This window comes from Silurus aristotelis (assembly GCF_946808225.1).
Source record: "Silurus aristotelis genome assembly, chromosome: 23".
NCBI classification, from domain to species: domain Eukaryota; kingdom Metazoa; phylum Chordata; class Actinopteri; order Siluriformes; family Siluridae; genus Silurus; species Silurus aristotelis.
In genome coordinates this window covers 17820843-17834185 of record NC_139596.1, presented here as the reverse complement: position 1 = coordinate 17834185, position 13343 = coordinate 17820843, and the positions used below count along the sequence as shown (strand labels likewise).

The window sequence follows — 13343 nt, the reverse complement described above, 5'->3', positions numbered from 1 at the left end:
GCGCGTGCTGCTGGAGGAGAACACAAATACTCAAATACACAGAAACGAGATATATAAAAAAAAAAAAAGTAAACACAAAGTGTGAAAATAGCTTTGACATCAGAGCAGTGAACATCAGAAACACCGAGCAGACTGGTGCAGTGTTTATTATCTAATAACAGGAGCTCGAAAAGTGCAGTGTTTTAACTCCTAATACTTGTACGGTGAAAGTCTGAGATATTTATTAAGTTTACACACGAGTGCATTGATATACCGCGGTATTTATTACTTATTAATACTGTAGTGATACTTTAAAATCTCGATATTAGTACAGTTGAACAGTGCAGTGTTTATTGGTTTGATAATTATTCATTATTAGGAATTTATATTACACTGATTTATTGTAGTTGTGTTACACATTTTACTGCATATACAGTACTGCAAAACTATGACGGACGATGTGTGTGTGTGTGTGTGTGTGTGTGTGTGTGTGTGTGGTGTGTGTGTGTGTGTGTGTGTGTGTGTGTGTGTGTGTGTAAAATGTATAAGGATGGTAAATCTAAACTCATCACTGATAATAAACATGCTGAAAGTGAACTCGTGGTTAAAAAAAAAACGAGTCGTAATTCGTTACATTTCACGACTTAATGTATTGTTATTTTTATTTTGCGATTCTGTTTAACAGCGAATTACAAAACAGTGAGAATAGAAATGTGGATTATTTTGATGTAATGGAGTTAAGTGGGATAAATATAAACTCGGGAGAAGACTGAAGGTGAAACTGACAGTCATTTGCAAGGTGGGAAAACTTTTACTTATTTATGATGGCAACATTTTTGTAAAGCTGATTTGGGGCAATAACTGTTGTTAAAGGGGTTATACAAAAAAAAAAAAAAAGAATGGAATAATAATAAAAATAAGAATAATGCAGTGGAAACAAATAAATGTCGATTTGCAAAAATATCTATATATTGACCAAGGCAAGGCGTAAAAAAGTGCTCTCTCTCTCTCTCTCTCTCTCTCTCTCTCTCTCTCTCTCTATATATATATATATATATATATATATATATATATATATATATATATATATATATATATATATATATATATATATATAGATAGTACTTTTTTACGCCTTGCCTTGGTCAATCATATAATTACATGAAAACATAATTAAATATTTTACAGTCAACATTTTTCTAGTGACTGAGGCTACAGTTGTGTTTTTGTCTTGATATAATAAAACGTTCTGGATGATACATTAAAAAAATTACAAACAGAAAATAAAAGTTTGCTTATAAAACTTTCCTCAAATGCGTCAAATAATATCTAACTTTTAATTAACTCCGGGCCGGAAATAGAAATAATATTTAACTTCACTCAAAATAATGAACGTGAAGGTTTTTTTTTTTAAACATCAGCTGGATGAAGATGTCATACAGAACGGATTGTCGGGGAAAAGAAAATGTAAATAGCATATGAATACACCTCATTGAGCATCATTACCAGTGTAAATTATGCAATGATTTAATTATTATTAATTATTTATTATTTACATTTCTGTAAACTTGAAGATGTAAAAAAAAAAGCCATTTCGGAAAGGTTTAAACATTCCATTAAAAACAAACAAACAAAGAAAAAAAAAAACCACAATCAGATAACACAAAATCTATTTAGGCATTATATTTGAAATATCGAAAGATTATTTGGAATGATTTAATATTAAGTCAAAAAAAATTAAATAATCATGATGATGATGATGATGATGATAATGATGCCGTTATTCACGGGACTTTCTCAATTAAAAAACAACAACAAAAAGCAAAGCAGATTGTATACGAGAAGCAGGTCGCAGATTATAAATCAGCAGGGGATATAAGTGTTTAAAATATAATAATAATAATAATAATAATAATAATAATAATAATAATAATAATAATAATAATAATAATAATAATCTTGTCCACTGTAACAGTTTGTAATCGGTGAATATTAATGAAATAAATTTGATCGAGTTCATTGTAAAGTGCGGTTCTAACGCCAGCAGCGATTCTGCTTTTTATGATTATTATTATATATTACATTTATTGGATTTGCTCTATAACTCTTATGTTCCATGTGGGAAATGCCAAGAAACACTAATGATGGGAAAAAAAGGCGTTTTGCCTGTGCAGTGTGTGCAGTGTGTGTAGAGTGTGTAGAGTGTGCAGTGTGTGTAGAGTGTGTAGAGTGTGAAGTGTGTGCAGTGTGTAGAGTGTGCAGTGTGTGTAGAGTGTGTAGAGTGTGCAGTGTGTGCATTGTGTGTAGAGTAATCTATCACTCCCCAAAAACTTTCCCAAAATCAGATCGTGGAGAAAGCTCTTTCAGAGCTCCTTCATCCTCACCTGAGCACAACTACACGTCTGAAGGCACTCTGATGTTAATGGAGCGACGAGCTGAAGGATCACTTTCACTCCTGAACTGCAGGAGGGGAAAAATCCACACTGATTTATTTCCTTACAGGACAAAATTCGTGTCTAGAGGGAAGAAGATGGTGGGAGAGTGAAAGATACAAAAGAGGAAAGAAACAGAGAGACATCAAATATCAAATAGTTACCAAAAATATGTATAAAAAAGAAAGAGTTGTATTTAGCCTGAAAGCAGAAGATGTATAAGTCGGGTATTGTTTCATTCTGCAGTGGAAAACTCCAGCGTGAAATTAAATACTGCAGCATAAAATACTACAAAATCCTCTGGCATCTTATTCAACCAAATACAAACAAAACTCTGTTTACACCTCGATGTTAAAATGATCTGCTGTAAATAATCCAACTCAATTAAAGAGGAAATAAATGGAGGATTATTCTATTCTTAAATATCATCATTTAAATGTTTAGCAATGTATTTATTTTTCTCTGAAAAAAGTAATAAAGTGTTGTTTACTATTTGTTTTTTTCCAGACGAATGTTTCCTACTTTCCAAGTGAAAATATTTGGGATGGATCCGATGTCTGACTACATGCTTTTAATGGATTTCCTACCAGTCGATGATAAACGCTATCGGTAAGTTGCGCGAGAATTTTGCGCAAAACACACACTTGTGTTCCGCGTAAATATACACGTGACAACTGTGTACAATGTTTTTGATGTCAAGCAATAAAGCGGTCTGAACAACGTGTTCAGCAGTGAGATGAATATCGGGGGAACAACAAAATGCTGCAGATGTTTATTAAAATCAGTTTAATGCGGATTATAAAGTTCATATCTGCACTGCTGAGTTGAACCGATTAACCGAACACACTCCGTTTACTGGTCAATAAAATACCAAGTTGCATTCTGTTTAATTAAAATGCAGCTGATGAAGCAGATGGACGTGGATGATCTCTGGAAAAGCTACCTGAAGGCAAATGTACAGCATTTTGGAAATAAGTGCATCACTGTAAAGCTCCAAATACCGCGATATACAGCTCCAAATACCGCGATAATCACTGCAATCAAAACGCTACTTTCTAAAAAAAAACAGATCCAGAATCATGTGATGCAGAGATTTGGGACTTTACAACTCTCTATCTATCTATTACAAATCGTCTGATTTGAATATTAATTACAGCTCATTTAAATAAATGAATTAAGAAGCGGGATGGAACATATAGAACTCGGATTTCTTTATTAAAAATTAAGTTTCACATTGTTTATGTATGTAGATATGAGTCAATATTATATATATATATATACATGCCTGTAAATACATTGAGAAATAGTGGATATATGTATATTTGTCATTTGTCGTCTTTCAATCAATCAATCAATCAATCAATTAATGAATGAATCCACCCCCCCCCCCCACACTCTCTCACTCTGGATTGAAGCTACGCGTTTCACAGCTCCTCGTGGCTGGTGGCCGGGAAAGCAGACCCCGCGACCCCGGGCCGAGTTCACTATCACCCCGATTCTCCTGCTAAAGGAGCTCAGTGGATGAAACAAATCGTCTCATTCGACAAACTCAAACTCACCAATAATCTGTTAGATGATAATGGACATGTAAGTATACTTTTTTATCTTTTTTTTTTATTAAGTATTCTGCGTAAAGGCTGTCGACAATAAGACATTTCTAGAGATATATAATGTATTATATTTGATACGGTATTATATATGATATAATAATATGATATATATAATAGAACTATTACTTAAATATAATATGGGTATACTAGGAATTATAATTTAACAACAAAACATTTAAAAAAAAGTAGTAAAAAATGTTTTTTGAAAGGTAGTGAAATACATTCAGGCCAATAAAACAGTCGAAAATCATTGGAGAAAATAAAAAAATATATGTAAATACATCATGGCCCAAGTTTAATAACTTTGTTACAAACAAATTAATTCTAATAATCTGTTTATTTGTTGGAGAAAAACACTATTCATTATGAATATTTAAATAGATTATTGCAGTTAAAGATCAGCGCGTTGGAAAATGCTGTTTTTATTATTATTATTATTATTATTATTATTATTATTATTATTATTATTATTATTATTAATTCAGCAGTAGTAGACGCATTGCTTAATGATTTTTTCCCCGACTTGACGCGCGATCGTGATTGGATGATTGGCTCATTAGCATAATGCATAATGAATTAGGTTGCGTTTCGGTAAATGCCGGCGCGACAGACAGACACGGTATTATTATTATTATTATTATTATTATTATTATTATTATTGGTAGTAGGTGAAGTATTAAATTCTTTAATTTCTGACTCTTTTTTTATATGTAATTCTACGCATATTTATTTCTATCCCTGGGGTCCCTGGAAGATTAAGCCTTATCTTGCGCCTTTTTGTTTTGCAGATCATCCTGAACTCCATGCACAGATATCAGCCGCGGTTTCACGTCGTCTACGTGGACCCACGCAAGGACAGCGAGAAGTACGCTGAAGAAAACTATAAGACGTTTGTTTTTGAGGAGACCCGATTCACTGCCGTCACCGCCTACCAGAACCACAGGGTAGGAACAGAGTCACGCGCTGATTTATCACCATTTCCTTCCCAAAACGCGCCCATATTTCACATTACAAGCACAGCTCTTGTGTTGGAAGGCAAAGTAAACTGAAATGCAGGTTTATTTGTTTTGCTGAAAAATAACCACAGTTCAATGCTCCAGGCCTGGGCCTCAATTTCGCCTTTTCTACAGCAGGGAGTTTGTCTGAAATGCGTTTATACTCAATTCATATCGCAGAAATGAAGTCAGATGGGGATGCAATGAGCTGGGATTCCAGAAACGTTTCTCATACAACAAATGTTGTTTCTTTTAAACTTTGAGGAGATGGTTGGAGATGAGATGGAGATCATTTAATTTCCGATTAAGACAGCTGGATATTTTTTTCGTGCATGTGGAAATGTATCTTCATTTGTGCACCATTAAGGCTATATAAAACTCAAGCGATTGAGCATTTTTTTTTTACACACGGAATGCACGCAGTTTCTAAACGCTATCTGTTTGATTTCAATATCGCTCGCGCACATGCACGGTGCACGTGCTGAATGAAGGGCTTCTCTCTCTCAGCACTGTCATATCAGTGATGTTGGGGCGCAGCTGGTGCACATGCTGCCCATTTATTCATTTCTTCCCCTCTCTCCTTCTGTCTCTCTCTCTCTCTCTCTGTTTCTCTCTCTGTCTTTTAACCCCCCTCCCTCCTTCTTTTCCTGCTCTGTCTTCTATCAGTTTGACCTCGCACACTTTTTTTTTTACGTGCCTCCGCTCCGGAATGGCTCTGGCGCGCGCACACCTAGTACGTCTAGGGTTAAAGTGTAAAAAAAAAAAGAAAAATAAAAAATCAATGCATTTTATAGGATCAAATCAGCTGCACCGGAAATGCGTGCATTTGACTGGAAAAAAGAAAAGCATTTGTGAATTTGTGCGAAATTGTTCACAATTCGTGTTGCGTATATGCGAGTAAATTTTTCTTTTGTTTGATGATGATGATGATGATGATGATGATGATGAAGGTATGTAGGATGTAATATAACACGCATCAGCATAGTCAATAAACAGTGATGAGTTTAGGAGCATAAGACGTCGCACTGCTCCATCAACAGTTTCATGCCAAATCTCAGCCTCCAATATAACCATTATAAACTGGTGTAATGTTTCTAATTTAGCCATTCTGTTGGTTATTTATTTCATTTATTTGTTGCAAAAGTATTTGGCTTGTTAATGAATAATCTGCAACTCTAAGTTTTTTAAAAAATTTTTTTACAAAAATTACAATACAATCTTGTTTTTACTGTTACTTTGACTACTGCTAATATTATTATTACTACACTACTAATACTTCTGCCATTACTGCTGATTCTACTAATATCACTATTTCTACTATTGCTATTACTGCTATTATTATTACTACCACTAATTCACTACCACTGCTATTACTACACATAATAAAAACAATCTAAAAATAACAACGAATAATAAGAAGAATATTAATAAAAACAATGTGCTATAACGTGCTCTCTACGTTTTATTTTAGATAACGCAGCTAAAAATCGCCAGTAATCCATTTGCAAAGGGATTTCGAGACTGTGATCCTGAAGACTGGTGAGTATGAGCAATAATCACACCATTTGTAGCTTTTAGGAAATACACAAAAGTCTTTATCTCAGCTGTATAACATTTACAGGAGGATTTCACAAAAAGTCTAACGCACACGACCCCGCAAAGAAAACTGGAAAGAGAAAGAGTGTAAATGATATCACATAACAGTAGTATGGCATTTGGCTTTTGTGTAGAGAAGTGTATTTTTTTGCATAGATAAACAAACAAAAGTGCAAAAGTGTATTTATTTGTGTGTTTGTGGAAAAAAACTGACTCTGGCTTTGTGTTCATATTTTTAGGCCCAGGAATCACAGACCAGGCTCGCTGCCAATAATCAGTGCTTTTGCTCGTACAAGGAACCCAATGTCTTCTCCGCCTCTGCAGAATGGTTCAGAGAAAGGTATTTATGAAACCATCTAAACTTTTTTTCGAACGAGTTTACAGTCTGGAAGTCTTAAAACAACTGCAACTTCCAAGAATATTCGCTCGCTATCCGAATACGATCATACGTCACGTCCTGTAAACGCGCGCCGCAGCAATAATCGACACCGCCTGCCCTGAAAAGCCATTACTGTGATACGGCATCCGAGTAGACCAACTTCAGACATTGCGGTGACATTTTATTTCAGAAAAATGCTTTCCACTGGGCCAAACACTTAATATTTTCAGTCGGCAGATTGCAGACCTCAATACACAGAAGTTTGAACAGCTGCATGCCCAGAGGACATGCGCTGCACAGACCAAAAACATCCTCCCTGCCATTTTTACCCCCCTCACATACTCGGGTTCTGTGGAACAGCGATTTCCTGAGCACATTAGCCTGTTTGGCAGATGAGACCTCTAACTTACCTTGCCTCACAACACACTTCATTTCCCAACAGCAAACCTAATTGTCCTAAGACATTTTCCTCGGAGTGACGGCTGAAGAGCTGCGATTTCCCTGAGATGCACTAATGTTCAATCATCTGCAGGGTTGTGCATTGGGTCAATTCTTATATATACGGATCCTAAATTCATAAAAAATAAAGGGTTCACACACAATCAGAGCTGATCATTTGAACATTTTATTCAATTATTGGATGTAGACTTCGATTTCACCTTCCTGAAGATATTCGGATATTTAAAGGACACAAAAGAGGTGCAAGGAAAAGTAAAATTAAAAATTCTTGTTAGCAATTGTATCAATTTCAAAGAATATAAAAAAAACTTCCTGTCCTGTGTTCCAATTCGTACCAAATTAAAAGTCCTACCTATTTCTTTGAATTATAACAACTATTGTCTTGTATGCAAGTTTTTTTTTAAAAAACACACACTCACTCTTTCCACAGACGACAGCAGGAGAGATTACGACCGCGACCCCAATGGAACACCCATCCATGCTGATCCAGCGCACCAGCTGATGTCCCGTGTGCTGAGCCCCGCCTTGCCTGTCCCGGGTGGCCTCCATGCCGTGCCTCTGACCTCCGGACCTCGTAGTCCACCTCATGAACTGCGTATCGATGGGCACCAGGCTGCAGACACGCTGCACCATCACCCCTACAAATACCCCAGCACCTACGAACACTACCTAGGGGCAAAGACCAGGGCAACTCCATACCCTTTACCCAGCATCCGGGGTCACACTTACCCCCCTCACATGAACCCAGCCACGGCCAACATGTACTCAACCGGCGGTGCCCCACCCAATTATGACTACGGGCCGAGATAATGACTGATAACAACAACGAGAAAAGAAAAGGCACCCCGAGATACACAGTCGCTCTCTCTCTCTCTCTCTTTTCGTCATATACACACACACACACACGTACATTTCTCCATATCCAAAGCTTGGATTGAGTTTTGGAAAAGAGCGTGTCGTTCGAGGTGGACGAAAGGCCATATTTATTAAAAAACGGAGAAATGTATTTACGGAAAAACCAGACAGGCCTGGTGGAACGGGAGTTCAGCTCCCGTGTGGCCTGGTGACTCGATCACGGTCAGGCTTTTAAAAAAAGGGCGCTATAGAGGATCTGAAGACTTCACGACAGACGCCAGCACAAGAAGAAGTAATGCATTATTGCAGACTTGGAAATGAAATTTTGTGTTGGATGCACTTTTTTTTTTTTTTTTTTTTTGCTTTTAAAAAAAGCCATAAGTTATATATATTCTTGAGCCCGTTCGAGCTTCTAGATAGGGAGGACATTTGCATGTTGCTCTGATCCGAAGGTGTCAAGATGCCTTGGGATATTTTATGCTATTATTTTCTTGTTGTTGTTCCTGATTGAGTTACTATTCTTTGAAAAACTAGGCCATCTTAGGCAACTCGGAGAAGCTTGTACCATGGCACTGACTTACTGCAGTTCAAAATAAATTTGGACAGAATGACCTAGCTGAACCTGTAAAATAAGCATTAAATGTTTTACTTTCAACATCATTTTCCATTACCTTGTTCAGTCCTTGTCAGATTTCCCGGGGGGCTTTATCTAATTACAGCCCAGGGGGCAAAAGGCTCCTTTGCTCGACTTTCATTTTCATTACACTGCAGACCGAATGCATAAAAAATGATTGCTGGCTCATTCAACACAAACATGAAGTCCACCTCACACATAGGGATAAATTGGGGGAGGAAGGTGGGAGGGAGAGAGACGGGACCGCAAAAAACGTATTCCCGGCAGCAAAATCCAGAGTCGTCTGGCAAACAGTGGCAACACAATTCAGACTTGCAGAGGCGTAAAAAAGAAAAAAAAAACCCTCGTTCCACCTGCGGCGTGCAGGCCACCACACGCACGTGTTTACATTTCTAACCTGGATTCTACACTGGTTCCTTGGGCAAAACTAGACTTTGCTCACCAGCGATGGGATATGCTGAGGTTCTTTTGATCTATTAGCAAAAAACAACAGCAGGACCAAAGATAACATCAGATGTTTCATGATTTTGTTTTTCTTTTATTCTTTTTTTTTAAACAAAGAATAACATGCAACGTTTACTTGTACATCTGAATCCCTTCAGGCCTTTAAACAGGTGCTATAAAGCAGAACATGTAGCAGTGTATGTGTATATATATATATACACAGTATATACCAAAGAAATATTTATCAGGACAAAAGAACGACACAAAAACAAAAATGGATTATTAAACACACACTGGGAATTTCGAGATCTATTTTAATCTGTTATAGTAATCACAAATGAATGAACAAATAAAAAAGAAAGAATGAGTTCTATCAGACAACACTGTCTGTACGCATCACCACATCCTGACTTTATATTCTATTTTTGCATCCCAATTTTTTCCCTGCCCATTTTTTTTCTTTCCACAAAGCGATTGTCAGAGAGGAAAAACAAGCTGCGACCTATGACACCTAACGACTTTCTGTGGTGTCAAAGGTTAAACAATGTTTCCAGCTATTTGCGTGAGGACTAATTGGTCATATAATAATAGTTTGTGGTACTGGATTTATAGGAAAGATAAAATGTGTGTGTGTGTGGGGACGACGACAACACATTCATGTAAGTTCTATATGGACAGACAGACAGACAGCAGACAGACAGACAGACAGACAGACAGACAGACAGAGAGAGAGAGAGAGACAGACAGACAGAGAAGCAGGAAGATATTGAGTGCATTAGGATTAATAAGGAATATAATAGATCTAAAGAAAATGCTACCTATATATACTTACTTCCCAAACAATGACGTCACTATCACGTACTTCTTAATATTTGTATTTATATGTACAGTATATTACACTATGATACAATAAAGCTACACGTGTTGTTATGGCCAGAGTAAGTGTCATGAACATGAACTTCTCCTGGGCCAGATCAGAGGGCAGGAAGGAGCAGTCTGGAGCACCGGGACTCCTGCTAATGATTTTGCCCCGTGAGGACATCAGGGCAGTTGGACTCTTCCTTTATGGGCTCCTCACAGCTGTGTTTGTTCTTGATGCAAACCCAAGGTTAGCAGGTGAGTACCGACACAGACAGACCCATAATCCATATCTATATGAGCTACATGGAAACATCCGCGAGCTGCCTTTGATGGGCAAAAGAATAAGTGCACAGGACACCAGTTATCCCACCGGAAATGTGAAGGAATAACCACGGAGGAAAAGTAAAAAAACATAAACATTTAGGTAATAATCACTTCCAGCTGGTGCATGACCTAATTTTTTTTATTTTTTTCAAATACAAATTATAATTCAGATAGTCGCATCTTTATTATAATAATACAAAGAATAAATAAACGAATAAAAAGTACCTTACAGTACAGCCATCACTACTACATGACTTTATTTTTGCCATTTATTCGACTTTTTGAGGTCACAAAACGAAGTTTAAACCATTTCTATTTGAGTGAATAAACAAGACGCAAAGCCGCTTTTTCGGCTGATTATATGGATTTTCCCGACAATCACAATCTCTCACTCCTCTCAGCTGCGCCTCTGAGTTCGCCACATGAACCCAAATGATAAGCATGTAGTTTATTTATCTTTCCCAAATCCAAAGATTCAAACGCTATTATCTAAATATAAGAAGAGCATAATGGCATATAAATAACTCATTTTAATAAACAGGAAAATACGTTTGTTTCTCGGTGTATTCGTTTAGCTCTTAGATTTTACTATTTATTTATTGAATAACAAAATGATTTTATTTCATACAAGCAAAAAAATCAGCAATTTGTGATTCGGATTGTGATCAGTATATACGGAGAATTTCATGTGTATTATATGAAATGTAATAAACACATTTGAGAGTTTTTATTTACAATAATGTAGATAACTCTTACCAACAAATCTGTATTATTATTATTGTTGTTGTTATTGTTGGTTATTATTATTGTTGGTTATTGTTATTATTATTATTGTTGCTTTGAAGAGAGAATGAAACAAGCTGGAAAACTGAGCAAACACATTTAGAACAACAATCAGACTCTTTATAGACTAAAAGGTTTTGTGAATCACATTTCCCTCTTTTATGCCACATTACACATCCCTCCATGACACTTTATGCCGAATGTAATCCAGCGGAACGCAGTTAAAGACCCCCAGCACGACGACGGCGCCATTGGAGCGCATAATCATTCTGTTCAAACGAGTTTGATGGAGAAACAAGTTGAGAGCTGAGAGTGCTGAGGGGTCATGCAAAGTGCTCATCTTCTCCACCTGTCTAACCCTGAAGCAGCCCCATGGACTGTCTAACTGCAGCTCGGACACAATCCTCAGTTTGTCCTTTACGGCTAATGGAGACTTGCTGAAGTGGGAGGACAATAGAGGAATGACCTGAGTGACCTCAGGAGCTGAAGTGTTGGCACTGTGCAGGGCAGGTTCTTGTAGTCAGTGGAATTTATTACCTTCTTGAATGACTACGCTGTTAAAAGGCACTTATTAGAATGTCAAAATAAAACGTGACCGATAATTAAGGACTATTTTGATAGAGGATATAATCTCAAACAAAGAGTTTATTTTAGACATGATTGCTGCCAGGGTCTGTCTGTCTGTCTGACTGCTGTCTGTCTGCCTGACTGTCTGTCTGTCTGTCAATCAATTAATCGATTTGTTCGCCTATTTATTTATTTACTACTCTAGCTTATATTTTTCAGAGCTATATATTTAATGATGAAAATAACAACTCGATTATTATTATTAATTTGTAAAATAATAATATTATTTACGTTATATTTTAGTTATTAGAAAGCTTAATCCCTTAATTTTCTTTTTTTACAAGTATACACAATGGCAAAAATTGGCATTTAGGCATTTATATTTATTTATTTATTTATTTATTTATTTATTTATTTATTTATTTATGTTATTTCTTTCCTCAATCACAATTGCTCAGTAAAACTAAATTATCAGAAGACAAAAAAAATTATTTTATGCCAGCTTTTGCCATTGTGTATACTTGTAAAAAAAAAAAAAATACAAATAAATAAATAAAAATAAATAAATAAATAAAAGGATTAAGCTTTCTAATAACTAAAATAATATGCACGGAGAGCAAAGCGAGAATAGAAGTAAATTTTGTTCAAATCAGTAATCAGTCAATTAATCTTATATAAAATATTTTTGCATTACTGGCGTCTTCGCGCATGCGCACCAACCCCGGTGATTTGATTTAGTACAGATAGCGGAAGTCTTTGTTCAGTGTATTCAAAGTCTACAGAAGACGGAGGTAGGAAGCCATTATCATTACACAGGGTGTGGGGGAGTCGCGGCCAGAGGTCACGGACAAAACTTCGAAAGGATATCCAGAGATGACAAGAGAGCGTCTTCATGAAGGTCCGGAGTGAATTGAAATGGTTTTGTCTTTCATGGTCCTCCGGCCGGCGACTCGCCCGCACGCTAGTATTTATTTTCTCCACATGAAACCACCTTTTTCTCATCCGGTCCAGTCTGATGGGATATTCCAAACTGCTCGCGACGCGTTGATCTTTTTTCCCGCCTCGTCTTTTTTTTTTTTTTTTTTTTGGCAGAAAAAAGCGGGAAAATACATTAACTCGATAATAAAATTATTAGTTAATAATTCGTTAATTATTAAAGTATGAATTGTATTGTCAGGTAAACGTCACACAAAGAAAATTATGGTATATGAATGACAAGATAAAAATAAATAAATAAATAATGCGAAAATATACCACATTCCACAGCTTTCTGTAGCTGGTGAAAAGAATACAAAAAGTACCACCCTAACCAATGAAAAGTCCCGCTTGCTACCTCAATTTCTGAGTGTGTGTCCACAAAGGAATATTAGCCATCCTACATATGGCGTTGAGGAACTCATGAAAAAACAGAACCCACCCAAGAAG

At 36.4% G+C, this 13343-nt stretch overlaps 1 protein-coding gene across 2 annotated transcripts in view; it reads left to right on the top strand.

Annotated features, from left to right (window-relative positions):
* The window catches only part of tbx1 (T-box transcription factor 1), an 11946-nt gene extending 2981 nt beyond the window's left edge, over positions 1-8965 (top strand). For both annotated transcript variants that reach the window (XM_083527401.1, XM_083527400.1), the window contains exons 3-8: positions 2919-3020; positions 3827-3998; positions 4810-4965; positions 6488-6555; positions 6852-6952; positions 7881-8965. In XM_083527401.1, the coding sequence (XP_083383527.1) occupies positions 2919-3020; positions 3827-3998; positions 4810-4965; positions 6488-6555; positions 6852-6952; positions 7881-8260 (979 nt within the window). In that variant the 3' untranslated portion in view covers positions 8261-8965. The remainder of the gene's footprint in view (positions 1-2918; positions 3021-3826; positions 3999-4809; positions 4966-6487; positions 6556-6851; positions 6953-7880) is intronic.
* The last annotated feature ends 4378 nt before the right edge of the window (positions 8966-13343 follow it).